At 47.3% G+C, this 25450-nt stretch overlaps 1 protein-coding gene across 1 annotated transcript; it reads left to right on the forward strand.

The window, feature by feature from the left end:
* Positions 1-1009: 1009 nt before the first annotated feature.
* On the forward strand, positions 1010-25441 carry CTCFL (CCCTC-binding factor like). The gene is made up of 10 exons (XM_026015082.2): positions 1010-1549; positions 2014-2224; positions 6749-6919; positions 7230-7363; positions 9837-9957; positions 11384-11533; positions 13413-13573; positions 16439-16621; positions 23531-23654; positions 25299-25441. The coding sequence occupies exons 1-10, from the start codon at positions 1010-1012 to the stop codon at positions 25439-25441; spliced, it is 1938 nt and encodes a 645-aa protein (XP_025870867.1).
* The last annotated feature ends 9 nt before the right edge of the window (positions 25442-25450 follow it).

Genomic DNA, 25450 nt, shown 5'->3' on the forward strand with positions numbered 1-25450 from the left:
GCTAGTCCTAGTGTATTTGCTGAAAACGCCCGCAGGCCCCAGCTTTGCAGGCCTGGCAGTGTGCACTGGCCCAGATCCTGCAGAGGCTCCCCCTTGCTAGTCCTGTGCCTTTGCTGCAAGCCCACTCAGGCCCCAGCTTTTTAGGTCTGGCCATGTGCACTGGCCCAGACCCTGCAGGGGCGCCCCCTTGCTAGTCCTAGTCCTGGTGCATTTGCTGAAAACCCCCTCAGGCCCCAGCTTTTTAGGCCTGGCCATGTGCACTGGCCCAGACCCTGCTGGGGCGCCCCCTTGCTAGTCCTAGTGCATTTGCTGAAAACGCCCTCAGGCCCCAGCTTTTTAGGCCTGGCCATGTGCACTGGCCCAGACCCTGCTGGGGCACCCCCTTGCTAGTCCTAGTCCTGGTGCATTTGCTGAAAACCCCCTCAGGCCCCAGCTTTGCAGGCCTGGCCATGTGCACTGGCCCAGATCCTGCAGGGGCGCCCCCTTGCTAGTCCTAGTGCCTTTGCTGCAAGCCCACTCAGCCCCAGCTTTTCAGGCCTGGCAGTGTGCACTGGCCCAGACCCTGCAAGGGCGCCCCCTTGCTAGTCCTAGTGCCTTTGCTGCAAGCCCGCTCAGGCCCCAGCTTTTTAGGCCTGGCTATGTGCACTGGCCCAGATCCTGCAGGGGCGCCCCCTTGCTAGTCCTAGTGCCTTTGCTGCAAGCCCACTCAGGCCCCAGCTTTTCAGACCTGGCAGTGTGCACTGGCCCAGACCCTGCTGGGGCCCCACCTTGCTAAGCCTAGAATGTGTATTTCCCAAAAGCTTATTCAGGCTCAAACCTATTATTTCTAGAATCTTCTGGACTAACTCCTGCTTTTGCCTAAACTCTACTTAGCCCCAGTCCCTCCTAAGCCTAGGTCAAATCAACTTAGTCCTGACTCCTAAGAGGCCAGGACCTTGTCATTCCTTAACGAAATCGCACTGTGCCCTACCAAGACTGCTCTCTTCTCTCTCAAATAGGCCACGTCACAATGGCGGGGACTGAGATCTCTGTCCTTCCTGAGCAGTTTACCCAAATCAAAGAACTGGAGCTGATACCAGAAAAAATCCTGTTAGAGGAGGAAGAAGGTGGAGTGTGCAGGGGGAGGGAGCACCTGAGCCCCAGAGATGGGGCTGTGGAAGCCCAGTGCCCCTATGGGCCCCTCCAGGCCAAGGTGCTGGAGGCCGAGCAGGAGCTGCCGGTCACCACGGAGGAGAGCGAGAAGCACATTCTGACCCTGCAGACGGTACACTTCTCCGAAGATGTGGAGCAGCAAGACATCAGCTGGCTGACCCCGCAGCACCAGGAAGGGGTGCAGGTGATGGTGCAGCAGGCCAGCGGTGGGCTGCAGTCTCTGCTGTGGCTGGGCGAGGGCTCCCAGCAGTGCATGGCCTTTAGCATCCAGCAGGAGGTGTACTCCCTGCAGGAGATAGAGGTGATGAAGCTGCACCTTCTGGAGGGCAGTGTGGCCGTGGCCAATGAAGAAAGTAAGCTTGTGGTGAACCCGGCTGAAAGCACCGGATTGGTCAAGGTATGGTGGGTTTTAATAAACAGACCCTTTCCATGGAGAAAAAAAGCTCAGACTGCTTTTGTTTTTTAGTTGCCCTTTGTGATATTAGGTATGAACAAGTGGTTTAAAATTGGCCTTTGAAATAAAAGTAAGTAAAGAGTAAACAGTAAAGAGTAAAGAGACTGCCCTAGGAAAATCTTGGGAGACCTCATGTTCTTTTCCAAGAGTCTAAAAAGTTATACCAGTCAGAAGGCTGCAAGGTGCATTGCGTTTTTAAAAGAACAGTGTTAAGTTTCGTTCCCAAAACCCTGGCTACTTAATAATTATGGTGTTTGGGTGCAAGAGATGATCTTCTGTGCTTCCTTCATTCTTGTCTTTCTTTATGTATTCCATGGTTTCATCAAGGCAGAGTCTCGTCGATTGTCATTAATAGTAGAGGATTTGTCTGAATACTCACTTTTATCCATTAGCTCGAGAAAGGTCAGGAGGAGGACCAGCAGCCAGCCGAAGGAAGATTCGATGCACAAGCAGGAGAGCAGCTCTTTTTTGTGGAGGCGAAGCCGGGAGATGAAGGAAGAGACGAAATTGTTCTGACCATTTCAAACTTAAACGTGGAAGAAGAAGAAGAAAAACCAGCATCCGGTCAAGGACATGTTGAAAAAGCCAATTCTACAAAAATCCAAAAAAAGGCGAAGGGTAGGCCAGTTTGTTTAGCGTTAGGCAACCATGGGTATGAGGGGGCTGCTGTTTCCCTTTAGGGGAACGAGATGGTGGTTGAAATTTTATGTGGTTGACTTTTAGTTGCTTTCAAAATGCCAGAAAATGGGAGAAATTTTAAAGTAGTGTCCTGTGTTGTGAGTCAAATCTGAAAGAGTTTGTGTCTCAGACACAAGGGGTTTTAAAACAGAGGAAAAACATTCCTACAAAGTGCTGTGTAGGAACGTAGAAGGTGGGCCCCTGATCTGCCCCGGGTTTGCAGCCCCCTGGGGTGGAGGGATGGTGCGAGGCTGATGGAGGCCAGAGCGAGGCCTCGGGGCCAGGAGAAGGAGTGAAGTCCAGAAGGCATCAGAGGCATCTTCCAGGGAGGCGATGCTTAGGTGAAGCCAGGGAAGAGGACTCAGAAGCCATTAAGCCTGGGGATCACCATTCCAGGCAGCAGGAAGTGGCCTGTGGGGGCAGCCCCGGCAGTGTGTGGCTTCTCAGAGAGGGTGGGCAGCTCTCCGGCATCGGGAGAGCCCCGAGGATGGGTGCTCAAAGAGCGAGATGAGGCCAGGTTTGCAAGGACCGTGAAGCTCAATCAAAGTCATATTAAAATTGAGATTGCATCACAGCAGCCACGGGGTGAAGGTGACCCTCAAAAATCACTTGTTTAGCTTCTTAGAAAATCCTAGTTTCAACCCCCCACCCCCACCCCCAGATCTCCGTTTCCAGCTCATTGGTACAAAGTCCCACCCGGCAACACCCAGCTGTTTCCTCCCAGCAACAGGTAGCTGGGGCTGGAAGGTGACTCAGTTTCGAAAGTCACACCACCACTGACTGCTCTTACATGTGGTTCAAGTCATTAATTTAGGTTTATGGTGTCTGGCTACAGGTGGCTGAGTTTGCAATCTTTGCTCTAATATGTATGCGTATATATGATGCCTCTCATATATTTAAATCGAGAGAACATACCCCCCAAACTCCCAGTTCCTGTTCATTTTATTTTTAATCTATTCACAGTTTTATGCAGCCATCCCCACTAATTCCAGGCTCCTTTCATCCCCCAAAGATAAGTGTACCCATGGGGCGCCTGGAGTGCTCATCTGAGTCGCCCTCAGATGCTGGTGAAGCATCTGCCTTCGGCTCAGGTCATGATCCCGGGGTCCTGGGATCGAACCCTGAGTAGGGCTTCCTGCTCAGTGGAGAGCCTGCTTCTTCCTCTCCCTCTGCTGCACCCCCTGCTTGTGCTCATTCTCTCTCTCTCTCTCTCAAATAAATAAGTAAAATCTAAAAAAAAAAAAAAAAAGAGAGAGAGTGAGAGAAAGAGAAGTGTACCCACATAGCAGTCGTTTCTGGACGTTTCATCTAAATGGACTCGTACACATAAAATGTGGCCTTCACATTTCTTCACTTAGCATTTATCAGAGCTTCATGCCTTCATCCCTGAGTGGTCAGTCGTCATGTGGATATAGCAGGTTTTGTTTATGCTCCGAGCCATCCATCACCATTTGGGCTGTTTCTACATTTTACTCAGTGTGAGTAATGCTGCTGTGAGCCCTCATGGACAAGTTTTTGTTTGCACACTTCTTTTCTCTTCTTTTGAGTGTGTGCCTAGGAATGGAATGGAACTGCCGAGTCATGTGGTCAATCTATATTTGACTTTTTGAGGAACTCACGGTTTCCCCCAGCAGCTGCACCAACTTAAACTCCCACCAGCAATGTGGGAGGGTTCCAGTGTCCCCAAGCCCTTACAGCACTTATTTCCCATTAAAAAAATATTAGAGCCATCCCGGTGGCTATAAAGAGCTATCCCATTGCGATTTTGATTTGCATTTTTCCCTGATGCTAATAATGATGTAGGAAGGTGGTGAAAAATTAACTGCAGGATGGTATATTTTCATGTGCTTATTGGCCGTTTGTAAGTCTTTGAAGAAAGGTCTGTTGAAATCCTTTGCCTGTTTTTTTTTTAATGGGTACCTGTATTCATTTCCTGGCACCGCCCCCAACAAAATGCCACAAACTGGGTGGCTTAGACAACAGGAATATGTTCTTTCACAGTCCCGAAGGCTGGAAGTCTGAGATCCTGGTGTTGGAAGGCTCTAGGAAGGAAGGAATTCTGGGCTTTTTCTTAGCTTCAGGCCTTGTCACAGTCGTGGCATTTTTGGCTTACAGGTGTATCTCTGGTCTCTGTCTCTGTTGTCACATAAAATTCTCCCTCCCTGTGTGTCTCTACCTGTGTTTCTTCTCTTCTGAGGGCACCAGTCATACCCACCCTCATGCAATATGATCATCTAAACTTAATGACATCTGCAAAGACGCTATTTGCAAGTAAGGTCCCAATTACAGATACTTACCCTTAGGATTTCAGTGTATCTCTTTGGGGATCACAATTCAACCCATAAACCTTCCATTTCAAGTTTGTTGGGTGTGGCATTGTGAAGACTGCTGGAATTTGTGAAGCGGTTTTTTTACTCTATTGAGATGATGGTGCTTTTCCTCCCCTTCCTTTGGCTAATAGGGTGTGTTGCACTGAGTGGTTTTCGTATGTTGAACCACCCTCCCATTCCTGGGATAAGTTCTATTTGGTCTCGGTGCACAATCTTTTTAATAAGCTCCTGAGTTTGGTTTGCTAATATTCTAGTGGAGATTTTTTCATCTATAAGGGATCTTGAAAAAAAAAATTAAAAAAATATATATAAGGGATGTTGCTTCATAGTTTTCCTTTGGGGTCTTTGGCTTTAGTATCTGAGTAATACCGGCCAATTTGGCCAGAATTAGGAAGTGTCCTACTTTTTCGTGTGTGAACTTTGAAAAGAATCGATGTTAGTTCTTTAAGCATTTGGAAGAATTCTCCAGTGAAGCCTTCTGGTGCTAGGGATTTATTTGTGAGTAGTTTCTGATTCATGACTCAATCTCTTGATTTACGATAGGGCTATTCAGATTTTCTATTTCTTCTTGAGCCAGTTTTGGTAGTTTGAGTGTTTCTAGAAATTTTCCATTTCATCTGGGTCATTTGGTTTATTGGCTTGCTCCAAGTTGTTCAAAGGTTTCTCTTATAAGCTCCTTCACCCTTTACAGTTGGTAGTACTGTCCCCCACTTCCCTTCCCTTCCTGATTTTGCTCATCTGACTTTTCTCTTTTGTTTCTTGGTTACAAGTCTAGGTAAAGATTTGTCAATGGTGATCTTTTAGAAGAACCACTTTTGCTTTCATTGGTTCTGTTGTTTTTCTGTTTCAATCTTATTGATGTCCACTCCAGTCTTCATGATTTCCTTCCTTCTGCTAGGTTTGTGTTTAGATTTCTCTTATTTTCCTAGTTCCTCTAGATGTAAAGTTAGGTTATTGATCTGAAATGCTTTTTCTCTTTTAACGTAGCTGTTTGCAGCTAAAAATTTCCCTGTGAGCACTACTTTAGCTACACTCAGTAAGCTTTGTTGTTTCACTTTCATTCAACTTGAGTATTCCACGTCTTTGTGATTTCTTCTTTTACCCATTGGTCATTTGTAAGTGTGTTGTTTAATTTCCATGTATTTATGAATTTTCCAAATTCCCTTCTGTTGTTGATTCCTGATTTCATGTCATGATGGTCAGAGAGCATATGATTTATATTTTTTGATTCATCAACATTTTTTTAAAAGATTTCATACTTATTTGAGAAAGAGAGATGAGGAGAGCATGAACAGGGGGCAGAGGGAGAGGCAGGGAGCCCAAAGGATCATGACCTGAGCCAAAGGCAGATGCTCAACTGACTGAGCCACGAAGCTGCCCCTAATTTATCAACATTTGTTTTGTGGCCTAACACATGGTTTTTCCTGAAGAAAAACATACTCACCTGTGAAGAATGTCCATTGTGCTGTTGTTCAGTGGAATGTTCTGTAGATGTCTGTTATATCTGTTTGGCTTATAGTGTTAAGTCTTATGTTTCCTTGATGTCTAGTTGTCCTCTCCATTGTTAAAAGTAGAGTATTGAGGGGCATCTGGGTGGTTCAGTGGTTGAGCATCAGCCTTTGGCTCAGATCATGATCCCAGGGTCCTAGGATCAAGTCCTGCATCAGGCTCCCCATAGGAAGCCTGCTTCTCCCTCTGCCTATGTCTCTGCCTCTTTCTCTGTGTGTCCTCATGAAGAAATAAATAAATAAATCTTCTAAAAAAAATAATAGAGTATTAAAGTCTCCTGCTGTTACTGAAGTGCCTCTTTCTACCTTCAGTTCTGTTTGCTTCAGGTATTTTGGGGCTCTGTTATTAGGCGCATATATGTTTATAATTGTTCTACTTATGTGATGGATTGAGTAACCATCCTGTGTCTCTTGTAACAATTATTGTCTTACATCTGTTTTATTATCTATTACTAGAGCTGCCCCAGCTTTTCCAGGTACCATTTGCATGGAATGTCTTTCATTGGGTTAGCACATTATGCTAAAAAAGAAAGAAGTGCTGAGTTACTTTGATGTATCGAAGTGGAATTTAAACATCTCAAGGAAGATTTTTATCAACATGTGAACTCTGTATTTTCTTCCTGCAGAAGTAAAACGAACCTTCCGCTGTGATATCTGCATGTACACCTCTTCTCGAATTTCAAGTTTTAATCGTCATATGAAAATCCACACGGCTGAAAAGCCCCATATGTGCCACCTTTGCCTGAAAGCTTTCCGCACCGTCACTCTACTGAGGAATCATGTCAATACCCACACAGGTAAGCCAGCTGAGAAGGATATTTGCCATTAAGGATGAGTATTAAGGTTTATACATAAATGTGAGTCCACCTGTTTGCACATCAAAATAATGTGTTTGGTTTAATGACTTTAGTTTTGTCTTCAATTTTGCCTAAAAACATCAAATGTTATGAGGATTTTTCTTGTTTATGTCTAGGATATTTATGCTCTAAAGGGCCTCTTAATTTTTTTTTAAAGTGTTCTGAAACTGAGGCTCATTTATAGGTTATAAATTCCTAGGAAAACTTGTGGTTAAGTCTCGTTTAATAGGATAAATATGGGATTTTACAGGAACCAGGCCCTACAAGTGTGGTGACTGTGATATGGCGTTTGTCACCAGTGGAGAACTTGTCCGACACAGACGTTATAAACACACTCACGAGAAACCCTTTAAATGTTCCATGTGCAAGTATGCCAGTGTCGAAGTAAGTTCACTCTTGTACTTAAAGCTTCATGGAGTTATTAAGAAGTTGACATATAAGTTAAGTTACATCATAGAATCTCTTACAAAGTAGGTTTTACTAAAGGTATTATTGGTACAAAATCTATGCAGGAAATAAAACTCATTCTAGTTTCTGAATTTAACATAGAAAGTTGGAGGGGCACCTGGGTGGCTCTGTCAGTTAAGCATCCGACTCTGGATTTCGGCTCAGGTCATGGTCTTGGGGTCATGAGATTGAGCCCCGTGTCAGGCTCTGTGCTGGGTGTGGAGTCTGCTTAAGATCCTCCCTCCCTCTTCTCCACCACTCACATACACACTCTCTCTCTTGGAAAAAAAGAAGAAGAAGAAAGAAGAAGAAGAAAAGAAAATTGGATTTTTTTCTTTGATTATCAATTAGCGAAAGCAACACTTAAAAGTGTACAAATTATAAATAAAATCATTTCTACTTGAGAAATAACTCTCAAGTGTGTTAAAAAGTTCTGTATGGCGTTTTATGGAATGTACTCAGGTCTACAAAATCCAAAGGCATTTGCTCTAACGTAGAACCCAGATCCAATCTGAGTTTTTGCTGCAGGTTTGGATCTTACCTCAGCAGCACCTGGTCAGATACAAAGCTTGTTTGAAGGTTCAGACAGGGCCCATTTCCTCCTTAATTACAGAAAGACCACCTTTCTTAAATGTCAGTGATGTGACAAGGTCATTTCAACGTTTTATTTATACCTTCAGGCAAGCTCGGCAGCGCCCCAAATGAAATGACAGCTGAATGCGACACTTAACTTTACAAAGCCACTTGTCTACAATGAACAGCTCCGTCAGCACGCATGCTGGGTCCTGAGTCCGAGCCCAGTTGGGAAAGGAATCGCACACTCCCACGAACGGAGTTAAAGGGGAGGGTTGAAGTTTAAATGCAGTCATGATGCAACCATATTTCGCAAATGAGGGAAGCTCACGGACAGGGTCAGGATTGGGTTCCAAGAATTTTTTCCCACTATTACTATTTTTAAAAATTATCTTCGGAGTTAAAGGTGATGGCTCTGGATAGAAACACACAGTGAAGGTTTCAAAGTACAAAGCCACCTGAGAATCCTAGGCCCCAAGAGGCCCCCATGTTGGTGCCTGGCTTGCATGTTGGCGGAGACCCTCCTCGGGGGGTGGGCAGCCGGCACACAACCCGAGGGGTGGTCGGCCTCAGCGTAGGGACCCTCTGCCACTGCCATCATCCTTTCTGTACAGTTTCCAAGCCCTGCCCTATTGCTGTTTTAAGAGGGGGAAATAGCCTAAGCTCCCCCAGCACCATCTCTCGACGCTGGGGCCAGCAGGGATGCAGAGAGGCTGTGGGAACCTCACAACACTCCTGGAAGCTTGTGAACACCCCTCGTCCCCTGCTCCCTTCGGAGCCACAGAGGACATCTGTGCACAGCTGCCTTTGCTGCTCCCACTGCTCATCACGCCTTTTGTGCTAGAGTTGTTAAAACTTTTTATTTTGTCTTTTTATATACTCAAAGACTTCCAGTTTCCTTCTAAAAATCTAAGCTGAAGTTTTCGGTGTGGACCTCATCGTCCATTCTAAGACTTCTGCAGTTCTTGAATGTTCTCCAGGCTTACGTATGCTTGTCCCATACTGGGGAGTCAGACGAAGCGTAGCCTTCCTGAGATCGAAGGCAGGGCTGACGCAGGCTTTCGGACATCTGTCGCCCAAGTGTGGCTGATTGCCCTGTGTTCTGCTGCAGGCAGATAAGGGCCTGCTGTAAGTGTTTACAGAAGAAGAACAAGTTCTAGAAGGTGATCAGACAGGCAGGCAGAAAATGATCAGACGAGAGGGAATATGTGGTTTGCCTTTTAATTAATTGCCTGGGATATGTAATTAATCAAATTAGACTTTGCTCCCTTTTACTTTGAAGTTTCTTCTTCTAAAGAAACCCCTAACACCCAGAACTTGTCCTTAGTTGACGGCGAGGGCCTTCCTCCATTCATGGGCCATTTAGGGTCCACAGAACTGTGAAGCACCTCTTAAGGATGCTGGTCCATTAAAGACCCGCCGTTTCAAGGCCCCGGCTTTATTTATGCGAACAGAAGTCTCCTGGCCTCCGCGCGCTGCTGCGTGATCCCAACTTTGCACTATTGAATGTATGTTGCCTTGGAAATGAAAATCAGCGCGTGTACGGCTCCGAGCGGCTAGACCTCAATTCTCCCTTTGTAAAGGGAAGTTGAGTCTGAGAGTCTCTCGAAATTACTGCTCGTTATCCACAAAGGGCCTTATACCCGCACATCAAATGAAGAACAACATCCACCGCGGAAAATAAAAAGTAATGACGGGTTCCCAGTTTTCAGTGTGTGAAATCCGCCCTGACGTTAACATCTGACCAATTTCCAGATCTTTGATCACGCTGATTAATTGAAGGCTCTTGGGACTTTTAAGTGCCGATGGCCCTCAATGCCCTTCATTTGTCCGCCAGGCGAGTAAGCTGAAGCGCCACATCCGCTCGCACACCGGGGAGCGTCCCTTCCAGTGCCTCCTATGCAGCTACGCCAGCAAGGACACCTACAAGCTGAAGCGCCACATGAGGACGCACTCAGGTAACGCACGCCCCAGGCCCCGCGACAGCAGCACAGGCTCCCCCAGGTTCAAGCGAGCCATGCAGAAGGTTCCTCGCGGCACAGTTAAAGCTCCGATGTCGAAGCGCGTTTCTCCATCCTTTCCAAGGTGGGGATTTGGGTCTGCACCTTTGCATGTACTTAGCACTGGGGGAGCCCACGTGAATGCCGGGCTGTGACCTCACGCTGCCACGTGTTTGCCTCTGTAGGGTTGTCGGGGTTTTAAAAGTCACCTGCTTCACGGGACCTCCAATTGCAAGGCAAGACGTAAAGCGTGCTGCTTTCGTGATGCGCTTACTTTACTTTTTATTTATTTTTAGTGGACCTGAAGCTGACATAGACACTAGCTTCAGGGGTACCACATGGTGACGGTATTGTCACATACTTGACGCGATGCTCGCCGTGATAAGTCACCTTCAGCCACCGTACGAGGTGACGCCTACCACACAATTACGGTACTATTGACCACATTCCCCGTGCTGTGCTGTTCATCCCCAGGACTTATTTGTTATCTAACGGAAAGTTCATACTTCCTAATCCCCTGCATCCGACAGCCTGTCCCTCAACTCCCATCTCCTGTGGCAACCACCAGTTGTCTGTATTTATTAGTCTGTTTCGTTGGTTTTGTTATGTAGATCCCACATCTAAGTGAAACCATAGGGTGTCTTTCCCTGCCTGACTTTTTCACTCAGCAAAACCCCCTCCAGGTCCATCCATATCATTGCAAGTGGCAAGATTTCATTCTTTTTTATGGCTGAGCAATATTCCTTTGTGTGTGTGCGTGTATATACATTTATATATATATGTATATATATATATATATATCTCATATATCTCATATAGATAGATAGATAGATATAAAATCTCACATCTTTTTTATCCATTCACCTACCGGTGGAGAGTTGGGCTGCTTCCGTATTTCAAGTCTTGTCAATAATGCTGCAGTCAACATAGGGGGCATATATCTTTCCAAAGTACTGTTTTTCTTTCCTTTGCATAAATACCCAGAAGTGGAATTAGTGGACTATATGCCATTTACTTTATATTTTTATATAATATAGCTTTTACTGTGTGTGTGTGTGTGTGTATATATATATATAGTATGTTTAGGTGTGTGTCTCGGTTCTTTATACCAGGGAACTGGGTAGCTAACAGAGCAGTAGCCATGAGATGTTCGGGGAGCTGCCTGTTGGGACGACTGTCCACATGGCTGTACCTGCTGTCACGGTGTCTGGGCTTGATGTAGGCATCTGGCACTAATTATGGAGCTAAGTGTACAGGGAAGACACTGAGAAAGGACCCTGGGAATAAAAGAAAAGCTTTCGGCTCTCATGACCTTTGGAGATGATCAGGGCTTGCTGGGCGCAGCCACCGTGCAGAGGGTCACTTTTGTTCATCCGTGTCACAGGGGAGAAGCCCTACGAATGCCACGTGTGCCACGCACGCTTCACCCAGAGTGGCACCATGAAAATACACATTCTACAGAAGCACAGTGAGAATGTCCCCAAATACCAGTGTCCGCACTGTGACACCATCATCGCCAGGAAGAGTGACCTGCGTGAGTGTCTGGCTTAATGAACTTCTTTTAATTACGGTATCTGTTATCTCTCGGGGCGGGGCACAGCCTGGAAACCTGTGGATCCCGGGGCTGGTGACCAGGAGGCAGCTGGCCTGCGGGACCAGCAACAGGAAAGGGTGGGTTTTTCCAGAGGTCTTGTGGCCCCATCTAGTGGCGAGATTGCAGAAGTGCCGTCTCATGCCTTGTTTTCGGAGCCGCTCAGTTCTGGGTGCACCTGCTGAGCAATCACACAGGTAGTTCAGCTCCTAAGACGCGTCCACAGATACTGGTTTATTCCGTACCGGGCCCGTTTTTACTGATGATGAAGGGGCTTAGAGACACAGAGTGAGCTGCCTCAAGGCAAGCTAGGAGGTGCCCGGGTGCCAGGTAGTAGTTCCGACACTATGAATCTTCTCACCAGTTATCACTGCAAACCTTCCTTAGACTCTTGCTAAAGAGTTCAGGGAGCTGAGGTTACAAAAAGAAGCACCAAAACAGCCCTCCCCTTAAGGAACTCACCTGAATAAAAGAGGCCAGCCTCTGGCCTGACATCCTTGCAGTGACATCGTACGCCCTCTTAATGGCACGCCACGCCACGGAGCAAGAATGGCACTAACTGTGAGTGACTCTGAAGGACAGATTTAGGAGTTTGGGGTTTTATCCTGCCCTCCAGGAAAGCCAGGCAGGATCTAGCAGTGGCAGCAACCATGAATGAATGAGCCTCTTGGTTTTGGGGTTTCCCGGGCCTCCCATGTTCCATGATCTTATATCTCTTTCCAAAGTGTGGAACACGTGATGCTCAGAACACGGTGGCCCAAATACAAGTCACCACTTTGCCCGGAGAAAGCCTGGTGACAAGGTGCGTCATTCTGAGAACATTTCTGAAAGAGTGAGGGTGTTTGATGAAGACTTAACATTTTTTTTTTCTAACTTGGAACATTCTGTCAATGTTCCTATAGTTGCCTGCATGCCACAAAACATAGCCCAGTGGGACCTTGTAGGACCCAAGGGCCACAGGACTGTTGCCCAAAAAGGAAACAAGACTTTGACAACAGGACAAAGTGATGGAGGTTACACCTCACCCTGGTAGGCGGCCCACTCTGCATACCCCGTATGATGCTTTGTGAACCAGCAAGGTCTTCTTTCTTGCCACAATGGGAGAAATCAGGCTCCTCTGTGACTGAGTCAGCATGTCTAGGGTGTTCCTCCTCCAGTCATCCACTGGGGTTTGGCCTTTTACACAAAGGACCACAAACCACCATGCGTTAGACTCAGTTCGGCAGGAATTACTCTAGAGCGTGTCCCATCAGACCTTATGACGGGTCCTAGGTCAGTAACAACACAGGAAAAACAAACAAACAGGGCACTGACTTCTAACAGAACATCTGGAATTTTTTTAAGTAAAAATAGAGACGTTATAGCTCTGTTATGCAAAACCACCTTAACATCATCCTAAAGACCTGCCCACACCGTGATAAAGCTCTCAGGGCACTTCGTTAAATGAACACGTTAGGTCAAAAATGCAACATGCCTCACCTTCAATGCCGTCTCACTCTGTAGTGAAAGGGGATTCAGTTGAGTTGTCAGCGTGAGGTACATTTTGAGCAGCACCCAGCAGGGAATGGTTTCATTCCCTAGGAGACAGTTGACACTATCTGGAGGCATTCTGGTTGTCACAGCTGGGGAGGAAAGGATGCTGCTGGTATCTAGTGGGTGGAACCCAGGGATGCTGCTACACTTCTCCAGGGCACAGGACAGCCCACCCCAAAAGAAATCAGCTCCAAGTGCTAATAGTGCTGAGATGGAGAAGCCCTGACACAGAGGGCCCGGGAGAGAAATAATACCGTCTCAGTGCCTAACGTTCTATCACTGGTTTTAGGTGTCCACTTGAGCAACTTGCATACTTACAAAGCCATGGAGATGAAGTGCCACTACTGTTCTTCTGTCTTCCATGAACGCTATGCCCTCATTCAGCACCAGAAAACCCATAAAAATGAGAAAAGATTCAAATGTGAACACTGCAGTTATGCCTGCAAGCAGGTACTACATTTCAGGGGGTTTGGGAGATGGAGGAAGGCAGTGGTATACGGAAGCAGGGGTGGTTGGAAGGGGATTCTCTGTCACTTTGAAAATACTGAAAAAAAGGGGCACCCAGGTGGCTCAGTGGTTGAGCGTCTGCCTTTGGCTCAGGCGTGATCCCAGAGTCCCGGGATCAAGTCCTTCTCTCTCTGCCTGTGTCTCTGCCTCTCTCTGTGTGTCTCTCATGAATAAATAGAGAAAGGAAAGAAGAAAGGGAAGGGGAGGGGAGGGGAGGAGAGGGGAGGGGAGGAGGAAAGGGAAGGGAAGGGAAAGGAAGGGAAGGGAAGGGAAGGGAAGGGAAGGAGAAAGGAAAGGAAAAGGAAAAGGGAGGAAGGAAGGAAGGAAGGAAGAAAGAAAGAAAGAGAAGAAAGGGAAGAAAGGCGGGATCCCTGGGTGGCGCAGCGGTTTGGCGCCTGCCTTTGGCCCAGGGCACGATCCTGCAGACCTGGGATCGAATCCCACGTCGGGCTCCTGGTGCATGGAGCCTGCTTCTCCCTCTGCCTGTGTCTCTGCCTCTCTCTATCTCTCTGTGACTATCATAAATAAATAAAAAAAAATTAAAAAAAAAAAAAAAGAAAGGGAAGAAAGGAAAGAAAGGAAAAAAGAAATAAAAAATACTGATAAAAGTCATGCTTTCCTGAAAGAGTGTATTCAGAATAACCAGAAAGCAGTAAGCAGTCTGGGGCCAATATTTCAAAGCTACGGTTCCTAAAAGTGTAGTTTACAGGGGCACCTGGGTGGCTCAGTTGATTAAGCATCTGACTTTTGGCTTAAGCTCAGGTCATGATCTTAAGAGTCCTGAGGTCGAGCCCCGTGTCAGGCTCCATTCTCAGTGAGGAGTTGGCTTCAGGATTTCCCCTCTCCCTCTGCCCCTCCATCCACATGTGCATCACTCTCTCTCTCTTCCTCTCTAAATAAAATACTTTTTAAAAGAAAGTATAGCTTACAGACCTCTACATGTCTTTGAAACCAGTCAGGGCCCTAAGAACAAAGTTATCTTTAGCTAATAAATCAACACCAGGGCATTATTTGCCCTTTTCACTATGTTGACATGGGCCGTGATGGTGCCAAAGCAGCAGAGACGCCTCAGAACAAAGCAGAGCAGAGACACCAGGCAGGACTAGTCTGGGCTGTGTTCTTCTCGCCGTCCTGTGCTGGACCAAAGATAAAAGACAGTTTTATTTAAGAATGTCAGCAGTTGTCTGGAGGGAAGCTCAAGTGGCATTGTTGGAGTTGCCAGCTCAACTAGCCACTCTTTCACTAACCACTGTTTTCACTTGAAAATGCAAGTGATGGACTCTACTGCTTCAGTCTGAGACATTTGGCAGGACTCCGTGCCTTTTTCTTGAAAATAAATACAGTGAGTCCGTCACTTCGAGGAAAATGTGTTGCCGAGGATATGATTTCAGCTGTCAAGAGAAAACTAACAATTAGAAATTTGTGTAGCCACCACCATGAGTTCGACAGCTTTCTAACACTTTAAGGCTTTTTTCATGAGATTGGAGTGATTTTAAGAAAGCATGTTTTTTTTTTTTTAATAGAGCGTTATGAAATGTGTCAGCATTTAGAAGCTCTCCATAACTCAGTAAACTGATGTTTGCCAAATGACCGATCGGTCTCTTATATCACAAAATCACGTGTAGGTAAAAGATTCATGCAAAGTATCAGATCAGGGGATTTTTAATGTGATGGAATACAAAAAGAACCTTCTTCCCCCCCCCGCCACGCCTGTCCTCTCCCCCTCCTCCCAGGACAATGTGGCTCATACCTCCCCGGTATGAGTTCATCACGGTCCCACGGGGCACCACGCTGTCCTGGAAGGAGGGAGAGAGGACAGGCGTTTGGGGAAGAGGGTGCCCTTGAGAGAGAGCCTTGGAGAATCACGGTCGGGTCCGCTGTGAACAGTGATGTCAACTTGAGTGTGTGTCTCCCTTGTGTGATCATAACATTTAAGTAAAACAGATAAAATTAGTACTTTTGCTTGACTTTATATATATATATATATATATCTGCGCCCGGCTTTTTCTAAATTATTAACTCATGTAAATATTAGTTAAAACTTCTGGTTATTTCTTTGCTAAGAACAGTTGTTATCACTTTTAAGCTTTTAAAAGAGATATTAAGATGCGTCTTAATATTTATCAGGAAGCAGGAGGGGAAATGTTTAAATGCTTAATGTACTTCCAGCCCCAAATAGCCACTGAATTGAAACTCTGACATTGGATTTGTTTAAAAAGTTTTTAAAGATGTATTTATTAAAAAAAAAAAAGATGTATTTATTCAAGAAAGAGAGAGAGCGTGAGCAGGATGAGGGGCAGCAGGAGACTCCCCACTGAGCAGGGAGCCTAATGCAGGGCTGGATCCCACGACCCCGAGATCATGACCTGAGCTGAAACCAAGAGTCGGATGTTAATCAAGCCACCCCAGTGCCCCTCTGACATTAAGATTTTAAGTGTGCAGGTTCTATCTGCCCTACGTAAACTCAGGTCGTTGCAAATAGTTATAGAAGTCGGGCTGCAAATCCATGAGCTCTCTTGGAGCGACAGAGGTTTATCATTTCACTCCCCAAGGAACATTCCACCACATGCCCCGAAGGGTTGCACGACCCGCTGGTGGCCTGATGGCAGGGACGGTGCGCAAGTCTGTGTCACAGCTGGCCAGACTGCTGTCACCGTAGCAGCCCCAGGCTGACAGTGTATGTGCTGTCATTTTTCTTAATCACATACTCGTCTTTGGAGAGGGAGGAAAGGCATATAATAGAAAATGTCAAGGACTAAAAAAAATCCCAGTAAGTAGCTAAACTGCTTGTGTTCCCTTCCCTCCCAGGAACGTCATATGACCGTCCACATACGTACCCACACCGGCGAGAAACCATTTACCTGCCTCTCCTGCAATAAATGTTTCCGACAGAAGCAACTTCTAAACGTGCACTTCAAGAAATACCATGATACAAATTTCATCCCGACCGTTTACGAATGCCCCAAGTGTGGCAAAGGCTTCTCCCGCTGGGTAAGCTTACTTAAGTCACAGGAAATCCTCCTCCAAGAGGTTCCTCTGCTTCACAGGCGCTGACACACTCGGGGAGTTCAAACCCAATTATAGAAACTTGCCGGGGCCGAAGATGGCATCTACCCTGCCTCAGGGAAGTGCTTATTAGTTTTTTGGAGTCACAAAGCTCTTGAAAATCTTATGAAAGTGTGGTCTCTCCTTCCGTGAAAAAAAAAAAAAAAAAGACGACTCTACAAACAAAACCTCGCAAACAGTTTTAGGGAATTCTCATATTCCCCAGAATCTGCAAGAACCCCTGCTTTGAGTGTAACATTTTAACATTGTTCCTGTGAATTAGATTTAGGCTGCTTCACAGAGAGAATGCAATTTTCGGAACATCTCAGAGATGTTCTTAGAACAGCATTGTTGGTACTCTGCTAAGAAATACGTTTAGTCTTCTGTGTTATTTATTTTTTTTAGGCGCCGTATTAGTTCTCTATTGCTATATAACAAAACGACCTCAAAACGTAGTAACTTAAACATTTATTAGCACACATTTTTTTTTCTTGGGCAAGAATTTGGGAGGGACTTAGCTGAGTGGGTCTGGCCCGCTGTCTCACGAGGTTACAGTCCACATGTTGTCCACTGGGGGCTGCATCACCCCAGGCCTGGTGGGGGTGGGGGCTCCAGTCCCAAGATGACGCGCCCTCCCATGGCTGTTGGCCATATTCTCACCACATAGACCTCTCCGTTGGGCTGCTCCAGTGTCCTCATGAGCCAGAGCAAGTGAGACAGAGCGAGGGGGAAGCCGCTGTGCCTTTTGTCACCTAGTTTTAAAAGTGACCCCTTACTTCTATTCATTACAAACGAATCACTAGGTCCAGTCAACATTCAAGAGGCCGGGGATCGAGGTCCCTTTTTAAAGGAAGAACCACACGAGGTTCTTCTTCGTGTGGAAGAACTTGTAGAAAAACCACCACAGATGATAAGCCAGGTCCCTAGACGATGTCCATGCTCCCCAGACGATGTCCATGCTCCCCAGACGATGTCCATGCTCCTTGCTGGCTTTATGCAAGTTTTGAATTATCTGAAAGTGACACTTTTTCTGGGGGGAACGCTTTATCTTTCCTCTTTGTGGTTTTTCCGGGTCACGTAGTGGGGTCGTCCTGGAGCGTCAATACTCTGAAGTTCGCCATTTCAAATACAAGTAGTGGCAACACTCCAGACACGGTCATGTTCCTACTGAGTTAACATTGCAGAGTCAACATGGCCAAGAACGTGCCCTTGGGTGTGAAGAGCCAGAAAACAGAGAAAAAGAATGAATCCACCTCATAGAATCCCTCGGAACATCCAATCAGTAGTTTTGAAACTTTTTCCTGCGTTCACGAAAGTGTGTTTCGACTTGCATCTAGAATTCAGGCATACCTTGGAAATACTGTGCATCTTAGTTCTACCGTAAAGCACATGTTGCAATAAAGTGAGTCAGAGGAACGTTTTGGTTTCTCAGTGCATATAAAAGTTACATTTACACTATGCTCTAGTCTATTAAGTGTGCAGTCGCGTTATGTCTTAAAAACAAGTATATACTTTAATTTAAAATTACCTTATAACTAAAAAATGCTAAGCATCATTTGAGCTTTTAGGAAGTTGTAATCTCTGATCACAAATCACCGTAACGAATATAATAATAATGAAAAAGTTTGAAATAGTGCAAGAATTATCAAAGTGTGATGCAGAGACATTGTGTAAGCTTTTCTGGAAACAGCATCAGTAGACTTGCTCGATGCAACATTGCTATAGACCTTCAATTTGTAAAAAAAAAAAAAAATGCAATACCTACAAAGTGCAGGAAAGCAGAGTACAGTATAATGAGGTGAGCTATATATAAAACTTCTGACAACTTCATGATAAAAAGATAAATATCCAATGAAAAATGGGCAAAGGATCTAAATAGACGTTTCTTCAAACAAGACATACAGATGGCCTGTAAACACATGAAAAGGTGCTTAGCATCGTTCGTTGCTGAGGAGAAGATGCAAAGTGGAATCATGGCAAGAACACCTAGGGCCGGGCAGCCCCGGTGGCGCAGTGGTTTGGCGCGGCCTGCAGCCTGGGGTGTGATCCTGGAGACCCGGGATCGAGTCCCACATCGGGCTCCCTGCATGGAGCCTGCTTCTCCCTCTGTGTCTCTGCATCTCTTTCTGTGTCAATAAATAAATAAAATCTTTAAAAAAAAAAAAAAAAGAAGAAGAAGAAGAACACCTAGGGCCAGCCATGAGGGTGGCTACAATCAAAGAAGACACGTAACAACAAAAGATGTGGAAAAATCGGAGCCCCCTAACATTGCCAGTTGGATTTTAAAATGGTGATGCCACCTCGGAAGACTGGCTGGTTTTCAAAAAGTGGCACATACCGTAGGCGTACGATCCAGCAATTCCTCTCCTAGGCATATAGTCAAAAGAACTGAAAACACAGGACTTCACAAAAACTTGTACGTAAATTTTCATAGCAGCCTTATTCATAACAACTCCAAAAAGTAGAAACTACCCAGATGTACGTCAGCTGATAAACAGATAAAACATTGTGTGTCCATACAACGAAATGTCACTCCGCCATTAAAAGGAATGAGGTACAGGTACATTCAACAGCGTGGTGAACCTTAAAAGAAGTCATATATGATTCCCTTTCTAGGAAATGTCCAGAGTGTTCATAGAGGCAGAAAGTAGCTTAGCGGTTACCAGGGGCTGGGGGAGGAGAACACGGAGAGTGCCTCCTAAGAGAATAGGATTTCTTTTTGAAATGTTCGAAAATTGATTGTGGTGGTAGTTTTACGACTCTGCGAATAAAACAGAATTATCCAATTTACATGGACGCATTATATAGTTTTCAAATTCAGTCTCAATGAAGCTGTTAAAAAAAATTAAAGAACCCGTTTCCAGTTCCACTTGGAAGTCTCCAGTCTGTCCTAAGAGCAAGTAAAAACCTGAATAGATTGAGAAATCAACTCTTCTAGGATCTGTGGGAGAGGAGAGGACACAGGGCCAACCACTGCCCCTAAGAACAGAGACAGACAGGCGGACACAGAGTCACGGCTGCCCAGGGCAGACACTCGGTGGGCGGAGGCCTCCAGGGGGCCAGCACCGGGGTGGGAAACCTGAGCGGAATTGAGGACTTGCTGGAGGCTCAGGTGGACAAGTGTGAAAGTTAAAACGGGGCCCAGTCAGAGGGGCCCCCGCAGTACTGTGAGTTTTACCACCAGGAGCTCGACCAGGTTCCCACGGTGAGTGTCTGAAGAAGGATCCCTCCTGCTTCCTTAAAGCAGGGGACGGGGAGGAGGCCATCTGAAACAGCCCAGAACACTCCATTCCTCCCGCTGGGGAAACCAGTTCACCTGAGTCTAACCCACTGGGGTGTCATCAGAGCCTAACAGACCTGGCGGAAGGAAGACACCCAACTCCAGCCCACGAGAGCCATCCGGTCCCACCGAGTGGGAAACACTTGTGAGGCTCGCAGTCCAGAGGCCCGGCTCACGGAAACAGTGAGACCAGGCCACGGCCCACAGATCACGCCCTCCCCGCGCCTCCCCTCCACTAACCAAAGCCTGGTTCACAGCAGCTTGCGTCAGGTCCAGCTACCAGGAAAACGTGACCCAGCACACCAAAAGGCAAAATCACAATTGGAAGGGAGGGAACAGTAAAACCAGGTGTGGCAGGGATGCTGGGATCATCCGACGAGGAATTTAAAATAACCCTGATTGGGGATCCCTGAGTGGCTCAGCGGTTTGGCACCTGCCTTCGGCCCAGGGCGTGATCCTGGAGTCCCGGGATCGAGTCCCACATCGGGCTCTCTGCATGGGGCCTGCTTCTCCCTCTGCCTGTGTCTCTGCCTCTCTCTCAGTGTCTCTCATGAATAAATAAATAAAATCTTAAAAAAAAAACTGATTAACGTGCTAAGGGCGCTAATGACTACAGCAGATGGCACGCGAGAACAGACATCAGCAGAGATGGAAATCCTGTGAAAGAACCACAAAAAAATTACTACAATGGAAATGAAAGATGCCCTGGTGAATGGAATCAAAGAAAACCTGGATAAATGGAGAAAGAGTCCATGTTTATGGGTAAGAAAATAATGTCGAGGTGTCACTCCTTTACAACTGGGTCTATAGATTCAGGGCGATTCCTATCAAAATCTCAGCACGTTGGGGGCGCCTGGGTGGCTCAGGTGGGGGAGCGACTGGGTCTTGATTTCTGCTCACGTCGTGATCTCAGGGTCATGGGAATCTGCGCTCAGCGAGGAGTCTGCTGGAGCAGCTCTCTCCCTCCCCCAGCCCCTCCCATGCCCCCCCCATAAATCAGTCTTTTAAAAAAATCTCAGCACACGATTTTGCCAATACCGAGAGAATGATTTTAGAGTTTACGTGGAGACACAAAAAACCCAGCATAGCCAACACAGTAGTGAGGGAGGAGAACAAAGTTCTATAGAAATCACTGACAAGCTGGCCTTCGCTAAAATGCACAGCTTCTGACCTGAGAAGGCAAGGTACAGACAGGGAGAAAAGACACACGGAGGTCCCCCCTGGTACAGGACGGTCGTCCAGAAGACACAACCCTTACAAGGCAAACCTAAGAAAACACATACATGTAACCCGATGCCAAAATGGGCTCGGGACTTTTACAGACCCCGCACCAGAGAAGAGGTCCAGGCGGCCAGTAAGCACATGAAAGGATGCCCCACATGGTACATCAGCAGGGAAATGCAAGTAAAACGAGACGCCACCAGACGCCACCACACACCTAGCAAAAATGGCCAAAATCCAGAGCGCTGATGACACTGGATGCTGGAGCAGCAGGAGCGCTCGTGATCGGGATGTGTCCACGTCGGTTCATCGAATGTAACAAAAGTGCCCCCTGTTCTGGTGGGGATGTGATGATGGGGGACGCTGTGCGTGGCGGGGGCGGGGGGGTCAGGGGGCACAAGGGAAGTCCCTCCCTCCCTCCCGATTATGCTCTGAACCTGAAACTGCCCCAAAATACGAAGCCTTGAAACATAGAGAAATACGTGCCCTTCTGGATACTTGAATCCAATTTAAATTCTTAGAAAGCACATCATTCACAAACTCCCATTCTTTAACACACAGTAGGCAAGTGTATCTCCATACCAGGTCGTCGGGCCGTCCTTCCTCCCTGGTGAGGACTCCTGCTCGGGATTCTGAGTGCTGGGTCCCTCCTCTCTTGAGAAGCGTCCCTCCGACACACATGTCTGCCATACAGCTCTGCTCCTGCACCCCAAACAACCTAAATGTCGTATCAGTTACTTAAGATCTTAGCACACTTACTTTTTAAAGGCTGGATGTGTGTGTGGGGTGGGGGGGTTGTTTGTTTATTAACCCAAAGCCGACGTCCGGAGTCATTAGCCATGAGCTCTGTGAATTTGGAGGGAGATTGTGTATCCGTGTGCACAAGTCTGTGGTTTGCTGGAAGGAGCCACTGCGATCATCATATCCTCCAAGGAATCCTTGGCCCCGAAAGGTTTAGTTTGTGCATAATCATCATATAAATCAGGGGTTGGCAAATTTTCTTCCGTATAAGGCCAGGTAGTAATATTTTCAGCTTCGCAGACCCGTTTCTGACCCAACTACTCAAGCGTGATGTTGTAGCACAAAAGCAGGCGTAGACAGTTCCTAAATGTACAGACACAGCAGCGTTCCAGAAGACTTGTTTTTCGAAATCATTGGCCGGCTGGATTTGACCCCTGGGCCATTGTTTGCCAACCCCAAATGGAACAAGTTTCAATAACTTACAACATCCTCCCCTCCACTTTCATGTGAATCCTTCCGCTTCTACCCATGAACCAGGACAGGCCCACAGAGCATCACACTGGAGCCAGAGTGGAAGTTAGGTGGGAGACCTTCTATCTTCAGCAAGTTGAATGACACATCACCACTTTCTCACTGTATCATCTGAATTTTCCAAATGGTGAAACATTTCTAGCTTCGTTTAAATCATCCCAAGTGTTCCTATGTAAGAATGCGTTGTTAATAGGCTTGACCAGGGAACCTCTGACTTTGCTGTTAAATTCAGAATATTGAATATCCGGTCAGTAACCCCATGCATGGTAGGTCAGGAGAGAAGCTGGCAGGCTGGCAGGGCAGGAAAATTCATATGGTATATTATTGATTTTCTTAAAATTGACAATCTGTTGAATTTCTGGTTCAATATCAAGCCTCACTTTGGAAAGTAGACGCATTCTAGAAGAATAAATGTGTCTTTTCGTTGACTTTTATGATAAAATAACATATATATATATATATTCAAAATAAGCTCACTTTTGGCTAGACCTAAACACAATAGAGAGGGCCCCCCCTTTTTAAAAAGCTACCTTTTGGGGGCACCTGGGTGGCTCAGTGGTTGAGCATCTGCCTTTGGCTCTGGTCATGATCCCGTGGTCCTGGGTTCGAGCCCCACGTTGGCCCACTCTTTCTGCTCAGCCCACTCTCTTTCTGCTCAGCACCCTCTCTTTCTCAGATAAATTCAAAAATTTTTTAAAATAAAAAGCCATGTTTTTTGTATAAGAATATACCAGGCATGGGGCCCCTGGGGGGTTCAGTCAGTTAAGTGTTCAACTCCTGACTTCAGTTCAGGTCATGATCTCAGGGGCATGAGATTGAGCCCAGCATTGGGCTCCGCACTCAGCGGGGAGCCTGCTCGTCCCTCTCTCTGCTCCTCTCCTCGCTGTCGGGAGCACTCTTTCTCTCTCTTTCTCTCTCGATCTAAAATAAATAAGAATCAAAAAGAAAGAAAGAAAAAGAAAGAATGTACCAGGCCCACGTCCCCTGCTTTCCTGCGCCCGGGCCTGTCCCTGTGGGGTTCTAAATGACATTCCATCGGTGCTGCTGACTCCACCGCGTGCTCTGTGTCATTTCTCCGACAGAGTAATATGCAGAGACACTTGGCGAAGTGCAGTGCGGGGCCAGGGAAGCCGGCTGCCTCGGGGAAAACAGGAAGGATGAAGAGCAAGCCGGCCGTCCCGAAAGAGGCGGCAGTAAAGAAAGACGGTAACTCATTTTAAACAAACTACATTTTAATTTGAGAGTGATTTTGCCCGTGTCTCCCCCCGGGTGCTGAGTGTTACTGCGCAGGGCACCCACCCAGACACCCGAAGTGCAGGGCCCCAACAGGTGCCTGGGCCTGGGCTTGGGCCCCGCTCTGTTGCTGCCCCCTGCCACCTCGGGGCACTGGCACAGCGGGGGTGATTGTTTCTGCACCTCCCAGAACTGCCAAGAGCCCCAGGGGGCGTCCACACCCCCCATCATGGGATAGGGGCAGTCCTGGTGGGAGGGTCTAGCAAGGCTGAAGGCTGCCCCCTCTGGAAGCCCGTGGACTGTTGCCTGCGCCCGGTGCCATGTGCGTGTCCTGGGGGCTGCTGCAGCAGTTCTGGGTCCCCGACGTCCTACATCAGGGGGTCAAACCTCCCTCTGAAGGTTTTGGGGAGATGCCCTCCTGCCTCTTCCAGCTTCTGGTGGCTCCAAGCATCTCTTGGCTTGTGGACACATCACCCGAGCCTCCCTCCCTGTTCTGTCTCTCCTCTTCTTTCCAAAGACACTTGTCCCTGGTCGTACTGCCTGCAAGATCCAGGATGTCTCATCTTGAGATCCTTAACCTAATTATATATATTCAAAGATCCTTATTCCACAGGAAGTTACGTTCACAGGTGTTACGGGGTTAGGATGTGGACATATCTCTTTGGGGGCTGCTACGGGCATCACAGTCTTTATCCTCCGCCTCGGGGGGCGGGGGGCAGATGTGGGTTCCCAGATTAGGGCAAAAAGCCTGCGTCCCCACTGCCCTGTGAAAGGTTCTGCGCCACGAGGGGACAGACCTAACTCTTAGGCAGGCATTGTGCTGTGTTTTCCATTCCTGTCATATGAGAGTCTCAGAACTGGAAAGCATGATTGGAAACCACTCGACGTTACCTCGAAAACAAATGGAAAATGTGTGCATGACATCCTCATTCTTAAATCCCCCATATTTTGGAGTTCTCCTGAACGGGCCACTATGAGCTGTTCAGACCTTCCTCCACCAGCTCCCAGGCTTCCCCATCCCCATCCCCAGGTCGGCCTGCGGGGTGTTGGGTGAAGCTAGAAGAGAAATGAATGTGACAATACGCATATAAAAATGACGACTCCGGCCTGGACCCTATTTGTCTTTGCATTGATGATGTCATCAAATACCACTCTTCATAGTTTTATGGAGGAGCCCCCTCGCCGTTCCCGTCTGAGGTCTGAGGCCCGTGGTGACGCTGCCTGGCACTGCCTTCCTGTCCCTAACCCCACATTTCCCCTCCCTCTCCCGCTGGCCTGTGGCCCGCACCCAGCCTCTCCTGCCCGCCACCTTAAACACACTCAAGTGTCCTAAGAAAAGATGAACCCCTGCACGATGCCCACCCCACCTGGCCCATGAAACTGCCACCGTGTTCGTGGCAGACTCAGTCCTGCCCCTGCTGGGCCCCTCCGTCTACTCTGCTCCATCACACCACTGAGCTCACCAGAAGCTCCCTGTTATGACGTTCCGCCGCCGTGGCACCCCGGACTGGTCACCCTCTTGACCCTCTGCCCTCTCGCTTGCCCAGCATGCATCCAGCCTCCTGGTGTTTTCACTGGCTTCCCCAGCCACCTCACCTTGTCCTGTCCTACCCACAGCTGTTCTCACCTCACCTTGCATCCACAGCGGCACCACCTCCACACCTGTAACCACTGCCACACCTGGCCCCGTGTCCATACCTGCACCCACTTCCATACCTGCCTGGGTGACCCTCACCTTCTCCGTGGCAGGTCCCTGGTGATCTGGGACT

This window comes from Vulpes vulpes, chromosome 14 (genome assembly GCF_048418805.1).
Source record: "Vulpes vulpes isolate BD-2025 chromosome 14, VulVul3, whole genome shotgun sequence".
Taxonomy (NCBI): domain Eukaryota; kingdom Metazoa; phylum Chordata; class Mammalia; order Carnivora; family Canidae; genus Vulpes; species Vulpes vulpes.

Bases quoted from the DNA above. Each gene is read 5' to 3' on its own strand.
- CTCFL (XM_026015082.2), top strand. From the start codon at position 1,010: ATGGCGGGGACTGAGATCTCTGTCCTTCCTGAGCAGTTTACCCAAATC. The intron at 1,550-2,013 runs GTATGGTGGGTT...GAGAAAGGTCAG, and splicing joins AAAGCACCGGATTGGTCAAG to GAGGAGGACCAGCAGCCAGC. The intron at 13,574-16,438 runs GTACTACATTTC...CTTCCCTCCCAG, and splicing joins GCAGTTATGCCTGCAAGCAG to GAACGTCATATGACCGTCCA.